At 50.1% G+C, this 20,468-nt stretch overlaps 1 protein-coding gene across 2 annotated transcripts in view; it reads left to right on the top strand.

Moving 5' to 3' along the window:
• Nucleotides 1–20,468, top strand: part of GABRQ (gamma-aminobutyric acid type A receptor subunit theta) — a 126,286-nt gene that overhangs the window by 43,122 nt on the left and 62,696 nt on the right. For both annotated transcript variants that reach the window (XM_059733113.1, XM_006257840.3), the window contains exon 3: nucleotides 649–716. In XM_059733113.1, the coding sequence (XP_059589096.1) occupies nucleotides 649–716 (68 nt within the window). The remainder of the gene's footprint in view (nucleotides 1–648; nucleotides 717–20,468) is intronic.

Here is a 20,468-nt window from a genome sequence, read left to right as displayed (position 1 = left end):
TATTCACACAGTTCCTTGACTGTTGGGGTGTGGTGGGACCAAGCTAGTACCTATTACCAGGCAGATTAGGAAGAAGCAGGTAGAGTTGGATAAGTAATTGAAATGCAATTCTAGTTTGAGAAATAAGTGTAAAATGGTATCTTCTTGCTCTGTGCATGTCCAGTTATACCAACCAACACAGGTTTTTTAAATGGTTTTGCCATTGCAGAGCCCACCCAGTGCAGAGGGAGTAAGCTGGAGTCTCTCCTCTCTTGTACATTACCAGCAGACTTGTTTATTATATTCTAGTTAGGTGGCCAATCAGTGCCTTATACAAGCTCTCTGAAAGGAATGGGGCTCTGCTGGTATCACTGAGGGCATTACTGGGCATTACCTGTAGAAATGATATTACTGGCTATGATCCTCAAGAAGGAAAAAAATCCAACTTATCTCTCAGTCCTAGGGTTAGTGTGCAAGGTAGGAGTCAACTCTCCCCCAACCCTTTGCCCTTGACAATTAAGCCCTCTTGATACGAAGATGCTTGAAAGCCAACAAACCTGGAATTCCTACAGCGCATTGTGTATAAATGTATTTCTGAGTAAGTCCTGAAATGGGAGGCTGAGTGGCTGAGTTCTCAGATTGCTTTAACCTTGTCCTTTTGCATTTCAGGTAACCCTGTCACTGTGGGAATGAGCATTCATATCTCCAGTATTGACCAGATTTCAGAAGTCAACATGGTAAGTCTAAAGTACAATAGAGCAAACAGCAACATGTTTATTCATCTTTTGGGAGAGAGACAAACCCAAGGCAGTGGCCACTCCAAGTCATTAGAGTTATCATATTTTGTGAGAGGAAGGCTGATGAAATTGCAGTCTGTTTAATTAAATTCTGCTGCCATAGATTATTTCTGTAATTATTTTTCTCCTTCAAAAAATGCTGTGTAGTGTTGATAGTAAAGAATGTCATATATGCTCCATTCCAAAAGTAGCTGCATTTCTGTAGTGGGTGAGAATTATAGAGTGTAAAAGCATTAAGACCTTTTCTGAATAAACTGTAATGTGTTCTGCATATGTAATAAAAAATGATTGGACTAAAATAACTAATCTATTCTTTCCTACACCCAAAGAAACAAGTTTCTAACATGATGTGACAGGTCTATGGTGCTGGATCAATGTGCCTTATTCTGTGTTCCACTGATTTATGATTTTAGTGGCCTCATGATATGATTCTGGGGTTGCACATGATATTTGCTGTACAGTTTTATCCCACCACCACTTTGCAAGATGGTGTTAGAAGGAAACACTTACAAGGTTGAGTACTTTTGAAGGCTCTCTGGTGTGTTCGCTCTGTTTTTTAGTGATAGAGGCTGTCACTGTTGTATCTCAGCTCACTGGAAGACTACACTTTGGATGGCTTAATTTGGGCCAAAGTTCTAGTACTTTTAGAGAGCAGTTCTCTTGTACACTGACTTTAGTTTTTCAAAATGCTCCTTCAGGAGGTGAGGAATCTTTCCTGGGTGGATAAACTGCCAAAGACCAGATATTACCTCTCCTCAGCCAGTATGTGTCCTATAAGTTAAAAAAAAACAGCATTGGCTGCATCCAGTGCAGAGGCTGTATGCAAATGTAAACATACTATTAGAAGGAGAGGTGCCTACAGTTAGCTTGCAGGCCTTGACATTGGATTGATGGTGTAGACCTTCCCTTCTAGCTTAGAAAAAAAGCTTTCTGATGTTAAACAAAATGAGAGTGTCTTGGAAAGAAAATCTCTGTCCTCCATTTTCCCTTCCCCATCACTAAAGTTGTGACCACTGATTAGTAATGGGACATCTGCACATCTTTCCCTGTGCATTATTACACATATTTCAGAAGCCCTTGGCATTTAGCAAAGGACACCTAACTGCTGAGGTGTCAAGAAGAGGGCCTGTCTCAGTCCTCCCTCCTCCCTAGGGTCACTTCCAGGCAGCTTTTCTCCTGAATCTGCTGTTCTCGAAAGACTGAAGTTTATGGAAGGTTGAAGGCAACATTTATCAGAGGCCATTTCTCTGTTCTCTTTGTGTTTCTAAATTATGTAGAAGAATCCCTGATTTATTTAAAGCTTCCCTTGCCAGAGAAGATAATTAAATATTTGTGTCCTAGTACTCCTGTCCTGTTTCTCTGGTGTGGGGTAAATGGGGAAACTGCCCCAGGAGCTGACGTGGGAGTGGGGAGAAGGCGCAAAAAATGTGGCCACTGCTGGCAGCCACATGAATACAACTGGCAGTCACCGCTGCCTCTGTGTGCCCTGAGTGCCCCACTGCGGGGATGCTGGTGTGGACTCTCCTACTTAACTTCTGTGCCTATCAGTCCTCCTGTTGTGCTTGGGGGGGGGGGTTTGTACCCACCTGACCTCAAGTTCCATTTTGGGTTAAAAATATTCTTAACACTGGAATGGCTTGGGTCAAAATCTGTTGATTTCAGTGGGGCTTGCATACACATACAGAAGGGCTGAAATTAGCTCACAGGGATTTCTGGTTCTCAGAATAAACTCTTTGACCCATACGTTTTTGCACAGTGAAGCCTTATAGTGCTGTACCAAAATGTGGCTTTGCTTTGGAACCTGGGCTGCCCATGGGTCTAGGTTAGATTTCCCTGCATTTCAAACTTCTGCTGTGCAGAGAGCAGCACTTCAGTCCTGCTTCTAACTGCTTACTTTATGGGACCACTTTGTAAGTCTGCCCTCTGCCTCTTGTATGTACTTGCATGGTTCCTATTATTATAGTACCTGAGCATCTTCTAATCCCTAGTGCATTGATCTTCCCAAGACCCCATTGAGGCAGGGCTTCTATCCTTACTGTACAGATTAGCACTGAAATACAGAGAGACTAAGGACCTCAGCCTAGGAACAAGTTATTGTGAGGTACAGGAAGGCAGGAACCATGAAAACATTCTTAGTCCACAGTTAAATGAAAGCTAATCTGTGATAGATTAGACCTCAGTGAAAGAGGGTTAACTTGCATATAAATCCATGCACTTTTGAGCATTAGATACACTGTAAAGTCCCATTTTCTTTTACCTGGTAATAACCAGGTAATCATCATGTGTGCCCGTGTACTATATCAGTGACAGGGAGTTGACCCAGGTCTCCTGCATATCAAACTGGCACTTTCCTCCCATTATGCTAGTATTGCCTTTCAACCCAGTTCAGAGCCATTGAATCAGGTAAAGACAGCTCACTCCACTATTAAGGAGGCCATTCACCTCTTTGCCATATAGGCCAGGTCTCCAGAGGGAAAGGACCAATGTCTACCTGGGTAGGGAGGGAACACTCTCTCACATTAGTTTTGTCATGTACATGCCCAGAGGCTGGCCCAGAGGTATGTCATGTTCTCACTGTAGGAGCCTTTTTCACATGCCAGGTATGACAGGAAAATGCTTCTGCCTTCTTCTGCCTCATGTGCTCTCTCCTAGGAATATATGTTGCCCCCTCCCACCATCAATGCAGGAATTTCTGTGGCATTGTTCTCCTGCCTGTGTTTGGTACATGAGTCTGTCCCCAGGAGCGTGTTGATTGCGTTCATTCTCCCCTGGATGGCTCCTCATGTGAACAAGCTCTTTTCATGATCATGGTAAGCATGATGAACCCTTGCTGAGGAAACATTGCATTTGTCCATGCTAGGGGTTGCCTAATTTTCCTGAGTGCTTTAAGTCCTTTCTTACCAGATCTGCTGGCTGGAGGGACTTGTTGGCTATAGTTCTGTTAACCATGTTTACTATATCAGATTTTCCACAGGGGAACTATCTTCTTGACTGTGCTGCATGCTGGGTTCAGGGCGGTACCCTTGATGGAAACACCAAGTATGAACTCTGGCATGGTCCAGGGCCTGGGGTGCTAATGTGCAATTCAACAGAATTGAATTGAATCCGTGTTTCTGCCACTGATATGCTGTGTGGCAATTGGACACACCCCTTTGCCAGTCTATGTCTCTCTTTCTCCCTCCTGCCTTTTGTTTGCCTTACCTTTTGAGTACAAGCTCTTCAGGCAATGCTGTCTTTACAGTGTATTTGTATCAGGCATGCTGCTGTCCTACTTGAGATTAGGACCTATAGGTGCCACTGCAACAGAAATAACAAGGACATGTGAGGTATCTTTAAAAGGGCTTAGAAACCTGGAGACATCTTAATGAGCAGACCTTTAGGTAGCAGAGATACGGTTGTTCTTTGTGGGATATGAGTGGCTGCCATAACAAGATTTACCTCTTGTTATCCTCACTCTGTAAGAAATGCCCCTGGGGAAGGGTCTATGTCTTGCTCTGGGTATGGGTACAAGGATATTAGCAAGAAAAACAAGGCATTTCTCGTTATTGCATTTGATCAGGAAAGGGACCACTCAGTGAATAAATTAAAGGTACACAAGTAGAGCTATGTTGCTATGGAAACCAGATAGCTGCCAGTGTTATACAATGAGCAGTATTACTTACTGCCCCTTGTAGGATAACTAATTAATCTCCAAATATCCTTTGCCAGCACAATGGGTGCTGCTACTGTGACTGTATAGTATAGGGAGAGTCCACAGATCTTTCATGCCCTTTTTCTGTATTTTCCTTCTCTCAGGACTGCAGGTTCCTACAGAGTGAACAGCCAGAGTGGTGGTAAGTGCTATAGGTAGCTGGGTGTTCTGCAGTATTATTTAAGAAGTTAGTACTCAATGAGATTCTAGCCAGATTTAGTGTTGAAAAATAATGTAGTTCTGCTCACAAAGTATATTCAGTACTTTATTGACATTGTAATCCTGAGGAGATGATACAGTGATATTTCAGTGTTGGGGATTTCTGGATACTTTAATGCAGGAGAGTTAACAGTTTTGTCTCAGTCCTGGAGGTTCCCAGATGTTATGCTGTAATACAGTTGAGCAGATGCAGTTTTGTTTCTGCATAAACCCATGCCTCATTGCTGAAGGTCTCAAGCTATTTTGATATGGCAGTGGTTTTCAAACTTTATAAAGTCATTGAACACTTTCAAATCACTTTTTCTGCAGCAGAATCCCTATCCCTATCCTAAAGACTGAGGTGGAGTAGTTAGACAATCTGGTCTACAATGGTGGTGCACTGCCTTGCAGCCTTCTCTGGCATTACCCCCAATCTTTCTGTGGAACCCCTGATAATCTACTGTGAAACATCAGGGTTCTGTGGGACACAGTTTGAAAACCAGTGCGCTACTGTATAGTAGATGTGATGGAGTCAGGTTGTAGTGTGAGATGCTTCTGGATGCAATGTTGCAATTATCTTTGCAGTGACATTAAAATCAAATAGCAATTCTCCTCTGAAAACTGGCTATCACTATCCAAAAATGGCAACCTTTTTGCCCACAAACACTGCTCCTAACATGTAGTCAGAGTCCTATCTTTTGACTTGGCTCATCAAAACTCTGTTTTATTACTTTGTACACCTCATTTCTGCTCAATAAGACTGCCCTGGAATCTGTGTGTTCTTTGACATATTAGCAGGATTGCTTCCTGTGTTTCAGTCAGTTAATGATAAATCTGGCAAATATGTATCAACCTACTGTAACTGAGAGACAACAAATTTGGAATTACCCAATGCTATTTTGCAGAGTCACTTTTTGGAGTATGGCAGATGCACAGTGTGACATTCAGACTTGCAGTTATTTCCAGATTGGATTATTCTATTAGTCCACCTAAAATGCTCTCCCATCTCTGACAGAGATTGCTACCAGATGCTTTAGAGGGAAGCAGAAAAATGTTCACAATGGTGAATTTAAACATAATAGAATTTTCTTTTTAACTCCTATCATTTGGAGGTATAGCTACTTCCAGTCTATTGTACTATCTGTAAAAGTTACTTTTGGACTCAAAATGCTTTATCTGTGCTAAGTTGTCATTGGGTAGGTTTAGGAAAATCTCCGTAACCATTAAGAAGTTTTCTAAACATGAGGGGGAAAAAACTAAACATCATATTTGTGCTTAAAAAAAACAGTGCATGTCTCTAACTTTTCAACTTGGCTCCTACTCTGCAATATATACAAAGTGATAAAGCTAATGATACAGGAAAATCAAAAAAGAAAAAAGGTGGAAAATATACTAAGCACCACGGACAGCACCAGAAACTTATACTGCCTTGTTTCTATGGCTAGGTACAGACGTGCAAAAACCCCAAGGTGGAATTGATCCAATTTATATGGTTTTCTGCAAGCAGTGTAGTTTAGATCAGTAGCAAACAGAACACACATTTTCCCTGGAGCAAATCTTAGACTGGGTTCTGCCATTTTTAAACCAGTCTCTGTGTGCCAAACTTCTGTTCTGTTATGGGTATATAGAGTTTCCAATCACTTCTCCTAGTAAAAGTATAATGCCTGTACCTGGCCTATGTGTATAACTTCTAATGGCTTCTGTAATGAATTAATTCCAGGATGCATTCCTGTATCTGCAGTAGCATTGTTTCAGATCATTACAGCACTCGCTTTAAAATGTTATAAGCAGGGATCCCCTTTTTGTCTTTTTAAAAATAAAAAATTCACTGATTAAAAAATTTGCAAATTCTCTGATTAAAAAATGTCCACATCCATGTTTTTTTCTGTGATTAAAATGAAATGCCACTATATATATAGGTATCAGTTGAACACAATGTTTTATTGATATATCTACAGTTTTAAAGCAATTTAAAAGCCCATCAGTGCTTCAATCATTATAATAAAATTAATTCTAAATACCTATACATTTTGGCATTTGATGTGGGGGCTTTTATCATGGAAAATCAGAGCTCCCCCTGCCATCTTCACTCACTGAGACAGGGGTAGGCAAAATGCAGCCCAGGAGCCAGATGCGGCCCGCCAGGCCATTTTATCCAGCCCACGGGGCCCCTAAAAAATTTAGAAAATTAACATTTATCTGCCCCTGGCATGTGGCCCTTGATGGCTTGTCAAAACTCAGTAAGCGGCCCTCCACCCAAAAGAATTGGCCTCCCCTGCACTAGGACATAGGTCCAGCTATGGCTCTCCACCATGCTGCTTTGTGAGTAGCCCTGATATGCCCTGACATGCCACTGCCCTGCCCTGCCCTGATATGCCACTGCCCTGCCCTGCCCTGCCCTGATATGCCACTGCCCTGCCCATGTCCATACTGTTGCCCCTGACTCCTAAGCCACAGCCTTTCCCTACCCCAGCCCTGCTGGTGTCCCTCACTCCCAACCCACACCTCCCTGGCCCTTCCAGTGCCCCTTATTCCCAACCTGCAGGACCCTGGCCCTGCCAGTGCCCCTCACTCCAAACTCACACCTCCCAGCCCTGCTAGTCCCTCTCACTCCTGACCCACTGCCCCCCACCTCCAGCTCCACAATGTGTGAGGAAGGGAGTGGGTATGTGAGGAAGGTGGTGGGCATGAACAATGTGTGCCCCCACTGGCTGGGGGGGCTGGTGGCGGTGGGAGCACTGCTGCCACTGCCACAGCAGGAGCACAGAGGTGGCAAGTGGGGAGCTCCCACAGATGCTGCCAGTACTGCTGGTGGTGGGAGAGGAGAAGTGGAGAGCACCTACCAGGGGTTGGTGACCACCTGCAGATGCTGCTGGCAGCGGCGGCAGTGGCCAGCAGCAATCGCTGACCACCCACAGACACCACCGGCAGTGTCAGTGGTGAGGAGCAGGGGTAGTGAGTGGTGACCACTCACCTCTTTTCGTAGGGGGTGCACTGCCATGCTCAGGAGGTGCACGTGCACCCATGTGCACCCCCTGTGTGTTGCCAGTGATGGGAGGGCACAGTGGGGGGAGGGCACATACCCCCTGAGATTTCCATGCCTACAGTGGAGCATGGGGCTATAGCTGGGCTGGACCAGCTCCAGGTAGGAACCACCTCTGCAGCCTCATAGATGGGACCTGTCACAGGAGGTAGTGCCATGCTGCCATGGTGAGGCACAGCAGTGGCAGTGTGGAGCTGTGCCCCCTGCTGCTGTTGGGTGGGCAGGGGGTGCCTTACCCTGGCAGCCATGGCAATGCAGCACTCCCTCCCATGCTGGGCCCCACCTACTGGGCCATGGAGGCATCTCCCGCCCAGAGTTGGTCCATCCTGGCTGCAGCCCCACACCTACACCCTGCTGTAGGCCCCCCACACCGTGTTGTCTGTCTCCTCCCCGCTTCCTCAATGCATGGCCTGTTTCCCCTCATGTGGCCTGTTCCCCCTCCCCCCTGCATGACATATACCTCTCCCCATCCCCACCCAACATATGGTCTGTACCCCTTCTCCCCATAGACTTACCTGGAAGGATCTGTGGGAGATGCTTTCCATTGCTGCCTGGCTGCCAAGTGCCTGTATACACACACACATAGTACCCCCTGCCTGATCTCTTTCCTGTTGCTTCTCACATCCCCAGGCAGCCCCCTGCAGGTTGGAACTCTGCCAGCCTGCAAGGGGAAATCCACCATTTCCCATGTATTTCTACTTTAAAGGGAAAAATCCATGATTGTCTCCTGTAAAAGAGAAAATCCATATTTTTCTCTTTTAAAAGAGAAAATCTGGTTTTGTTTGCAGCAATTGGAAAACGCTGATCCCTGGTTATAAGTCTCAGAACAGGTGATAAGTAGAAAACTTACAGGAGGCTTATTGTCTCGAGGGGAAGACTGATGAGCAGGACTTCCTCATGGAAATATTCCCAATCATATATAATAAAGGAGGCAGTAAATAGAGGATTTATAGTTCATTAGCTTGATGAAAATGTACAGTGCAGAACAGAGGGTATGGTTTGCCTTGCAGTATTGAATCTGATTGTTTCACTGACTTCTTGTTCTCTTTATATCTGGTTAATGCTATATTCTGTGTCTTTGTGAATGCTTGAGAATTACTGACTGACTGCATAGTTGGGGGAACATTCTACTATATGTGACTGAATTAAAGAAAGTTATACACTGTGCTTGCTATTCTTCAATCTCTAGAAACGAGAAAACCAGCAGGGCAAAAGCAACAGTGTCCATGCAGGAGATTTACAGCACACCTTCCTATGCCACTCAACAGAAGAGATAAACAGAGATGCCTTTGAGTTTAATTAACACAAAATAGGGGATCTCTCTTTTAAACATGAGTGATAAGGATATTCAGGACCTTGAGAGATCAGAGCCACAGCACCTCAAGCCTTCTCACACAGTGGTAGTCTTCTACTTCACTGCTATCTTCATTATGAATTGTCTATGCTTGTCTGACTACCCATTTATAATATAGAAGTCTCTGTAATAGTATCTGCCTACTTCAAATTTTGCAGTATTTTGTATTCTTGTTGTAATCTGCATATGAACTAGCTGCTTATTGTAATAGCTTTTTTTATTTAATCTCTAAATGTGTGGGATGTGGGTAACTGCTGCTGTGTTGGATAAGGATGATGAAAAGTTAGCAGTGGACTGGGATATTAGATTCCATGCATTGGAGGTTTTGTCTTCAGTGGATAAAAGCAATCATTTACGTAACAACTCTAAAAGAAGCAGTATGAGCTAAGGCCTAGGCCTATGCAGAGTTCCTTGCTGGACTGAGGGAAAACAAAAAAGAGTATCTAGTCAAGAGAGAAAACAGAGTGAGTCTTTCTCCATGTATAATTTTCAATCTTGAATCCCAGATCTGCTCCTAATTGGGCAAACTTTGAAAATGAAACTGTAACTACCTTGAAGTGAATGTGATATTTAACACTGACTTAGAGGAGCCAGAACTTCATCCCCTCTGTTAAACATGCTCTTCCCAGAGCACAGCTTCAGAGCTACATGCATGTAAAAGGATTCACCAGTGCTACTGATGGCTCAACAAAGAATAAGAGGTTTCTAAGACTGCCTTCCCTTTTAAATACAGATATTACTTTATTTTCCTTATTTTTTTAACTTTTTAAATTTTCAAGCTGCTTTGCTGTTTTTGAAAAACACAGCTGAGGATATTGCATGCAAATAATTTACCAGAAATAATGCAAGTTTGCCTGTCTTATCTATGTCTATGGATGCTCAAAGGCTTAGAAGACTAAAATAATTTATATCCTGGTATTAGAGGTTCCTGGAATCCTGATCTCATACTTCAGGATATAATTCCTATTGAAGTAATTAAATTATACCAATAGCCAGCACCAATAGCAGCATGGTAACAGGACCACAGTGCCTGAAATATATTAAATTACAGCATTTAGACACTTAAAACATTGAGGACTCTGCTTTAATATAGCAAAGCTAATGCAATCATATGCTAGAAGTTCACAGCTAGCAGTTTCTATGTGCCATAATATACTGCATGCAATATTATGTCATGATACTAGACATTCCTGATGGTGGTGGTGTAGTGTAACAGAGGATGCTGTCATGTCCTAGAAATAGGAGGGGCTGAAAATTACTGGTGTCTCAATAGGCAGAGGTTTTGGATGCTACAGTGTGATATAGGATGCGTCCAGATGACCACGCATGTGCCTCTTGCCCCATCCCAAACCCCTTTGAGACAGGGCAACAGGTACATGCGGGAATGAAAAAGTGTTCCCCGTGCTGTGGGGAGAAAAGTAGAATCCTGGATATCCAGGGGTCTAAAAAAAGCATGCTGGGAAACAGCAGAGCAAGGCACGGTCTCGAGACCATGCCTGGAGGCAACCTGACAAGAGGTCCTCCAGAGAGACACTCTGGTATTGGGCCAGAGGTCTCTATGGTTCCCACTTGCCCTGCACCGGAGCACGCCCCTTGAGCGTGCCCAGACTAAAAGCAGGGCAAGACTGAGAGCCCGTTTGAGGGTTTAGAGTAAGGTCTTCAGAGAATGTCTAGAGTAGACGCTGAAGACATGGCAGATCAAGGTAAGAAGGGGAGGGTGGGAATGGGAATTTTCTTTCTAAAAGGGAAACCCATGTTTCCCTGTTTGCAAAAGTCTCTTTGCAGGCTGCCAGTGTCTGCCTGCAAGAGCCACTTGCAAACACCTGGCCCACGACTTGTGTGGCCTAGGGGTGGAAAGCATGTGAGGGTGGGGGGCTTTTGGGTGGGTATTGGAGTACACAGTGGGTCTGACAGTGTCGGCGGTTGCACCCACCACCACTTCTATCCCTGCTGCACATGGCTGGAGGTGCCAATCTGGTCTGATGCCTCCTGCCCCACCGTGGGCCCAGCCGGCTCTTGCCTGGGGTGGGCAGGTGGCATCGAGCCAGATCACACCTCCAGCTACATGCAGCAGCAGTGGAGCCCCCAGCAACACTGCCAGGAGCCACCAGCCAACATGCAGGGTCCCATGGCTGCCTCTTGCAGGCAGCTGCGGGACTGGGGAGGGGGAGGGCACACTCTTCCGCCCCCACCCCTGTTTCACCGAGTCCCTGCAAGAGGCAGCTGCAGGACCCTGCATGCTTTGGCCGGTGGCTCCCAGCACTTGTATCGCTGCTGCAGGTGCCTGGAGGTGCTGATCTGACCCGATGCCACTTGCCCACCCCAGGCAAGAGCCAGCTGGGTCCTGCCCGAGGTGGGGCAGGTGGCACTGGGTCAAATCGGCACCTCCAGCCACCTGCAGCAGGGATAGAAGCAGCGGTAGGAGCCTCCACCAACACTGCCAGGAACTGCTGCCCAACATGCAGGGTCCAGCGGCTGCCTCTTGCAGGCAGCTCGGGGACTCAGGAGGACCCTGCATGTTGGCCAGCAGCTCCTGGCAGTGTTGGCAGCAGCTCCCACCACTGCTTCTATCCCTGCTGCAGGTGGCTGGAGGTGCCGAGCTGGCCTGATCCCACCTGCCCCACCTCAGGCAGGACCCAGCCAGCTCTTGCCCGGGATGGACAGGTGACATTGGGCCAGATCAACACCTCCAGCCATCTGCAGCAGTGATACGAGCGCTGGGAGTCATCAGCTGATTAGTGCAGGGTCAGGTGGCTGCCTCTTGCTGGCAGCTGTGGGACTGGGGTGGGGCAAACACTGGGGACTGGGTGTGGCAGAGGTGGGAGTGTGGCCCCCACCCCCCTCATCCCTCAGCTGCCTGCAAGAGGCAGCCACCAGACCCTGCATGCATTGACCGGCAGCTCCTGGTGCTTGTATAGCTGCTGCAGGTGGCTAGAGGTGCCGATCTGGCTGAATGCCACCTGCTTGTCCTGGCCAGAGGTCCTGCCCGAGGTGGGATAGGTGGTACCGGGCCAGATCGGCACCTCCAGTCACCTGCAGCAGCGATACAAATGGCGGTGGGAGCTGACCCCATGCTGCTGTTGCCAAAGGCCAGCATATGAAAGATCCTGTGGCTGCCTCTTGCAGGCAGCTGCAGGACTGGGTGTAGCAGGTGTAGGAGTGTGCCCTCCCCCCCGTACCGCCCCATCCCACAGCTGCATGTGGCTGGAAGCCGGCTCTTGCCCGAGGTGGGGCAGGAGGCATCAGGCTGGATCTGCACCTCCAGCCATGTGCAGCAGCGGTGGAGCACCAAAGACACTGCCAGGAGCTGCCAGCCAGCATATGAAGGATCCCACGGCTTGCTGGCAGCTGCAGAATGGTGTGGCAGGGGTGGGAGTGTGCCTCCTCCCCCAGTCCTGCAGCTGCCTGCAAGAGGCAGCTGTGGAACCCTGCATGCATACGCCGACGGCTTCCAGTGCTTCTATCACCTCTGCAGGTGGGTGGAGGTGCCAATCTGGCCCAATGCCTCCTGCCCCACCTCAGACAGGACCCGGTCGACTCTTGCCTGGGGAAGGCAGGTGGCATTGGGCCAGTTTGACACCTCTATCCACATGCAAGAGGATAGATGCCCCGGGAGCTGCTGGCCAATGCATGCAGGGTCCAGCTGCCAGACTGTGCGGCAGGAGTGTGGGGCCCCCAAGGCAGCTGGGGACCTCTGGGGTGGGAGTGTGGGCCTCCTCCCCCCTCCCCCCCAAAGTATCTGGGGGACTGTGTGGCATGGGAGTGTGGGACTCCTTCCCAACACCCACGTTGCTCCCATGGATCCTGGCAATGTCACTGCCACTTGCTTCCCTACTGCACCTGGTGCAGGGTGCTGACCCAACCCAATGCCATCACCTCAGGCAGGACTGGACTGGTGCTTGCCACCACTGTACTAGGTGGGGCACTTGGCATCTGGCTGGGTTGGCACCCTGTGCCACATGTAAGCCTGCAACTTGCCACTGATGGTCCCGCAGTTGCCTTTTGCAGTCAGCTTTGGGCCTATGTGCAGTTGGAGTGGGCATCTGGCCCCCCCACCCAAAAGCCCCCTGACCCCATACATGGTGTATATTGGCCCCCAACAACCACCTAAGAACCCCCCCAACCCTACACATGGTGCATCCGGGCCCCACCAGCATGTGCCACTTGCAAATGTAAAACACAGGCAGGGGGTGGGGGTCCTGCTGGCCGACTACCATGAGCCACCACATGGATGGTCCCGCGGCTGCCTTTTGCAGGCAGCTTTGGAGCTCTGTGCAGCAGGGGTGGGAGTGTGGGGGGCCCCAACCCTACAGTGGCACAGCCAGGCCCTGTGGGCATGCACCACATGCAGCAGGTGAGCTCAGGTGGCAGCTGGAGCCACTGGGGGACTCCAGCAGCAGGCAGCTACTCCTGTGAGGATCCTGGGGCTGCCTGATGCCAGCAGTTATGGAGGTTGGGGGGAGGGGGCAGGGGTGCACGTGTGGCTCTCTCTTTTCCGCACCCCCCATTTGGGGCCAGGAGGACAAACTCCGGCAATTTAGGGCAGGTCACCATAATGAACATATCTACAGGGCAATAACCGCCCAGATGGCAGAGCAGGGGCACCAGAAGATGTGGCAGCAGTGCCATACTAAGGCCAAGGCTTTGTGACGGCAATTTACTGCTGTCCATGATGCCAACTGGTAGTCAGGAGCGGGGCACACCACCATGCCCCACTATGAGGAGCTGGCTTGCATCTTGGAGCCCGCAGCCACTGAGCCCCCGTCACTACTCCTTTGCCACTGGGCAAAGGGCAGCAAGAGGAGCAGCCAGTGCAGGGACCCAGCCGGAGTCCCCAGAAACAGGGTCATCCTCTAGACCTGCTAGCCTACCATTGCCAAGTGTCAGGAGCAACAGCAGTGAGGGGCAGATGCTGCCAGACACAGCCAGTGCCACCACCATGCCTGAAGGGAGCCACGAGCGATACAACCCCTTCCTCCTGCTGAACAGCAGTAGCAGTGGGGAGGGGCAGCCCAGGGTGTCACCTACATCGGTAGAGAGCACAACCTGGTAGCCTTGCCGGCAGGTGGCCTGGCAACCTTGCCACCATCCCCTCACTCCTCCCAGAGGCTGGGTCCAGCTCTGCCACTCAACCCAGCCACCTGTCACCAAGACCAGGGAAGTCCTACACATGCGTAGGGGAATTGGGAGCTTCTCCCCCAGCCCACTCCTCCTCAAGGCCTGCATGTGCCTCATGCATGTCCTTGCAGCCTCCTTCCCTGCCTTCCTCCTCTCCTGACTTCCCCCCAACCTGGATCAGCCATGCTGAGGCCTATTTACCAGCAGGGCCAAGACAATCCCCCCACCTTGCCAGCATTCCCTGCTGGATGGAGCTGGCCCTGGTGATGATGGCGGGGGGAGGAGTAGGACTCACTCCAAAAGCCCATGGGGCCCCAGCACCACAGTACTGGGGCCACTACCTGAGAACCTGACCCTCTTGGAATGCTGAACTTCCCTGGTAGGGAGATGCTGGGCACCATAGACTGAGCTGGCTATGATGCTTGTCCCCAGGAGGATCCCTCTAGAAACATTGTGGGAGGGGATGACCAGATCACAGGATGATCATGGCCCTTGTCAGGGGGATGGGCCCACATGGGTCTGGGCATGGACACATGGGCATGGACTGCCTGCATCGCCATGTGGCCCAGAGTGAGGCTAATCCTTGGGGACCCTCACAAGGCTGTTCCTGACCCATGCCATGTTGCTGTATCTAAAGATGGCTATCCACTTGTTCTTCCTCCAGACAGCCCATCTGCCAGAGGAGAGGCTGCTGCCCTGCACCCAGGAGCTACCTGCCAAGTCTCCCAGACACCAAGGGCTATCTGGATGCGCTGCCTGCAGCAGGAGCAGCACACCCAGTGAGAGGGCTGGCAGGAGGAGGTGGTCCGGGAGGAGTGGTTATGCCACCAGCAGGCGCAGGACTTCCAGACCCAAGTCCTGCAAGAGCTCCGCCAATTCCACTACAGCCATGCTGTGGCTGTAGGGGAATTGCAAGCTGGGAAGGTGGCCCTGGAGCACCTGGTCACCCTGATTGAGGGGGAGCGGCAGCTGGTCAGGGAGAGCCTGGAGGAGACGTGGCAACTCCGGGCCTCCATTGAATGGCCATAGCCCATGAGTGCAGGGTCAGTGACCAGCTTATGGCTGCCATTCTTCCCCCAGCTGCTCCTGCTTCTGTCCCCCAGGCTCCATCAGCCCCACCACAGCCATCTGGCCAGCCTGTGCCCCTGACACCAGGGGCAGGGCCCAGATGGGGGCAGGTAGGCTGGATGGTGCCACAGTTGCCCCCCCCCAGCATGCCTCCCAGCCCATTATGGGCATCAAGGTACATGGGTCCTGCCTCCCCCTCTCCCAGGCCCAGACCAGCCTGCAGTGGCTGCCCATAGGAGGAGCACCCACCCCTCTCCCTGGAGCTGTTGTGCCCTGGGCCACATCATTGTGGCCCACACACATGTGGTGGTAGGCCCAGATCCTGAGGCCCAGGTCAGGGCCATAGGGCAGGTAACCCCTGAGCCCCTCCTCCCTGTGCCCCTGGCCCCTCTCCTGTTCCCTTGGGTCACGTGTACAGTTTTTATATTTGCTTTCACAGTTGAGGTTGATGCACTGGTGGTGTTTGGATAGTTTTGTGTTGAGAGGGAAAGGGAATAAAATTGCCTTTGTTTTCAACATGGTCGTACTGTGTGTGCTATTGAGGTCCTGGTCTTGGACAGGGATGGAGGCCCCTGGTGGTGGCAGGTGGCCTGGTGCTGGTGCTGGTGACGAGAGGTATGATGCCCTACTCAGATGGGTGGGTCAGCAGGTGGGAGGTGATGGCATCCCGCACTCTGGCTCCTAAGTGACGCTGCTGGAGGGGGTGCTCCTCATCTGCGAAACTGTGCCTGGCTGGCCAGCTCTGCTGCAGCTACTGCCGGGTGCGTTGTGATACCCGGCAGGTCTCCTCCATCCACTGGGGCTCAAACACCTTTCCGTGGGACTCGCACACATTAGGCAGGACACATGCTGCAGTGATAATACAGAGTATGTGTTGTGGCACTGCCTCCAGGAGGGTGACAAGGCTCCTCCAGCATCCCTTCAGATGGCCGAATGCCTGCTCGACAGTGCATCGGCAGCGGGCATGGGCCTCATTGTACCTCTGCTGCTGAGTATCCAGAGGTCCTGGGAAGGGGTGCATCAGCCAAGGGAGGAGCATCTATTGCATATGCCATGATGACCGGTGGTATGCTGACATCCCCAATGGTCAGGTCTTGGATCCCTGGGGCAAAGGTCCATGCCTGCATCAGTCCTGGAAGTGACGAGTGGTGCAGCACATGGGCGTCATGGGCACTCCTAGCCCAGACAGTGTAAACGTGGGTGAAGCGGCCATGATGGTCTACAACCGCTTCAAGCACCACCAAGTTGCTGCCATGGCGGTTGATGTACTGCTGCCCTCCCCTAGAGGGGAGGAGGATGGGGATGTGAGTCCCATTGAGTGCCCCTACACAGTTGGGGAACCCAAGGACCCCAAACCCTGCCACCTCCCCTGGGTTGGCCAGCCAGATGACTCAGTCAGCTAGGGTGTCCTGGATGGCCCCACATACATCCAAAACAGCTTGGCCAGCAGTGGACTTACCCACCCCAAAGGAGGGTAAATGATGGCTATGGCCACATGCTTCTCTGGGGTGAGGGCCGAACACATCACAGTGTCTTGCCACTCAATGTTAGGGGCCACCTGGGTCACCAAGTGCATGAATGTGCCCCTTAACATCTGGAAGTTCTGCATCCAGTGTGTGTAAACCCAGATGGGGAGGACTATACACTCCCACCAGTGTTTACTGGTAGCCTAGGGCCATGTGCGGCGGTACATGCGGGGAGTGGTGACAAGGTCTTCATTGTCAGCTGCTCCCTCTGTTGGGTCCGACTTGGCAGTAGTGGGGTGAAGGGCTGCAGCAGGGGCTGGCAGCATGGGTATGCTCTTCCCCAGCAGGGCCAGCTGGTACTCACAACCCCAAGCTAGGTAGGTGACTCTGGTTCCAGACCAGACTGTCTGGATGTAGTGATGCTGCTGTGCAGCCACCACCCACTGGCAGTTGGCCCAGAGGTTCAAGTGGATCTGCTGCAAGCCCCGTACCAGAGCCCAGGCAGCCGTGTGGTCTCTGTTTGCATCTGGTAGGTGTGCAGCCTTGGGGCCACAGGTGCAAGCAGGCAGATTCTGTTGCAGATGGCAGTAAGTCACAGCCAGGCAGCATTCCTCACTGCCAGACTGCTGCAGTGGGTAGAGGCCTAAAGGGCCACTGTAAGTCAGGGCAGCTTTGGCAGTCCAGCTGGCATGGGGAGCTGGCGTCTCCAGATGCCAAGTGGCTGGGCCTCAGAATCTCCTGAGGGAAAGTAGACTTGAGCTGTTGGCCAGGGCAGCTTTTTACACTGCTGGGGCCAGCACAGGTGCTGACCCTGGGTTCTAGCTCCCCCTGGCTGAAGACCCAGGAGCCAGGGAGGATTATTTTGCCCCAAGTGTCACACTTTGCTCCACACAAAAGCACATGTCTGAGCACATGCACTGAGGCAAAAAGTCCTGGCTCAAATTTGCACCGCTTCTATTTGAGCTTCTGCAAGCACACATGCTTGCATGTGTGGATTCACCAATAGTGGAGATGGTAAAAACCTATCTTGGTGCTGGGGAGTAGCTGAAGGAACTGGCATGGAATATTGTAGGAGCGATGCAGTTTTGTCTCAGTGCTGGGGGTTTCCAGATGCTATGATGTAACTGGGATTCTGCAGATGTGCAGCCCAGAAGGTAGGCTTCATTGCACCTGGTCTTCCTCTTTGTCTTCCCCACCAAAGACCTCACTCTAGCACAGCTTGGGTCATGCAGTTATTACCATTGGTTCAAGATCTTACACGCAGTGCTGCAATTTACCAGTGAACATTTGCTTATGAAGTCAAACAGTGGTTATTTCACTTGCATGTAATAGTACTTCTCCTGAAAGGGAGACCTCACAGAAAAATAACCTGCAGTCATTGGTTATGCATGCTATGCTACCACACTCAGTGTGATTACTCACCTTCCATCACTCTAACATCTCAGGTTCTTTGTCTTCCTCTTTCTTTTAACTCCTGTACTTTGTTAACTAATTCAGTATCTCCATTTTTCATCTTCTCCAGAAGTCAGAAGCAACTAGGGCGCGGTGGGTAATGTCAAAAGATCCAGCTAGCCACTAGAGTAAATGAAGAGAAATAGTATCTACATGCTTTTTGTCCATGCAGAGTGAAACTTGAGGAAAGAAGAGCTTGGGAAAAGATACAGCCAGTTTTTAAATGTAATATCTTAGGGCAGGTTGGTCCAGTTGGTAGCCCCTGGGCTACGAGGCCCATGAGTGGTTAAATTGCAGCTATGTTGGCATGGCTCTGGAATGCAGGAGTTGAACACTTGGGGCACGTCCACACATGCAAGCATGTGCACTTTTGCATAGAATCGGTGCAAATTTGAGCCGGGGCTTTTTGCCTCAGTGCAGGTGCTTGGACATGTACTTTGTAGTGGAACAAATTGTGACACTTGGGGCAAAATAATAGGGCTGTGTGAGGCTTCAGACAAAGCTTCAGATCCAGAGAAGCTTCAGATGCTTTGGGGTCCAAAGCTGCATGTTCGGGTCAAATCACTGGACTCGTTAGGCTTCCTGAAGCGGTTCAGAGCTTCCGAAGCACGTCGGAGCTGCCTCGGAGATCTGGCCATAGAGTATAATGGGGAAACAATAAAATATCTATAACTTTGTTGTTTATTGTCTGCTCTGGATGAAATTTTTAGGAGTGATAGAATCTACAAAGAGCATAAAGTCTGCCAAGTTTCAAGAAGATTGGTGCAGGGGTTTGGGGGGAACTGTACCCCAAATTGATGAAAGCCAAACTCATGTCACGTCTAGGCATTACAACATGGGGGGGGGGGTGAAAACTGCAGAGATGGTAGGCTATGCTGAGGCCACAAAGTCTGCCAAGTTTCAAGAAGATCAGTGCATGGGTTTTGGAGGAACTGTACCCCAAATTCTTGAAAGCAAAACTCCTGTCACGACTATGTGTTACAACACAGGGGGGTCAAAATTGCAGGGGTGGTAGCTCTTACTGAGGCCACAAAGTCTGCCATGTTTCAAGAAGATCAGTGCAGGGGGTTGGGGGGGACTGCCCTTTAAGCTGTGGACAAGCAAAATTCGTGCCATGGGTGACACTGCGTGTGCTAAGGCGCAGCAGAATGACAGCTGCAGGGATGGCGGCCCCTGCTGAGGCCACAAAACTTGCCAGCTGTAGAGGAGATCGGTGCAGGGGAGTTCTGGGGCCCTGCATCCATAGCTGCTGACAGGCAAAACTCGTGCCATGGGTGCTTGTGGGACTGACTGTGTCTGTCTTGGGGCATGGGAGACACTACTGCAGGCCTGGCTGCTAAGCTACTGTGTTACCTGTTACCAATCAGTCATGATTCACTCAGGAACCAGCTCAATACACAGGACCTAGGTAATGTATCCAGTTAATTGCCATCAATTAGCACCTACAAAACCAGGCCAAGGAGAGGAAAGAATCAATACAGACAATCAACTGCCCCAAAACGGACACAGTCAGTCCCACAAGCACCCATGTTATGAGTTTTGTCTGTCAGTAGCTAGGGGTGCAGGGCAACAGGTGCAACTGCAGTGCCGCTGCCCCTGCACTGATTTCCTCAAAAGCTGGCAGGCGTTGTGGTTGCACCAGAGGCCACCATCCCTGCAGCTGTCACCCCGCTGCACCTTAACACACACACAGGGTCACCCATGTCACGATTTTGCTTGTCCGCAGCTTGAGGTGCAGTTCTGCCCCAAACCCCTGCACTGATCTTCTTGAAACTTTTCAGGATTTGTGGCCTCAGTAAGAGCTACCACCCCTGCAGTTTTGACCCCCCTGTGATGTAACACATAGATGTGACACGAGTTTTTCTTTCAAGAATTTGGGGTACAGCTCCCCCAAAGCCCCTGCACTGATCTTCTTGAAACTTGGCAGACTTTGTGGCCTCAGCCAGGGGCCACCATCCCTGCAGTTTTCACCCTCCCCCCCCCCCCCCCACCCCGTGCTGTAACACACAGCTATGACATCAGTTTGGCTTTCAAGACTTTGGGGTAGAGTTGCCCCGAAACCCCTATACCAATCTTCTTGAAACTTAGCAGGTTTTATGTTCTTAGCAAGGGATACTGTCTTTGCAAGTCCCATCCAAATCAGACAAAAAACAACAAAGTAATAGATGTTTCATTGATTCCCCCATTATACCCTATGGCCGGATCTCCAAGGCAGCTCCAAAGCAAGCAAGCTGCCCAGCTGCTTTGGCAGGCCAACCCCACCTTCACCTCCACTTTCACCAGAAGCACACCCTGAGTGGCT

The sequence above is a fragment of the Alligator mississippiensis genome, chromosome 8 (assembly GCF_030867095.1).
Source record: "Alligator mississippiensis isolate rAllMis1 chromosome 8, rAllMis1, whole genome shotgun sequence".
In the NCBI taxonomy this organism is placed as follows: Eukaryota; Metazoa; Chordata; order Crocodylia; family Alligatoridae; genus Alligator; species Alligator mississippiensis.
This window is presented reverse-complemented; position numbering and strand designations above follow the sequence as displayed.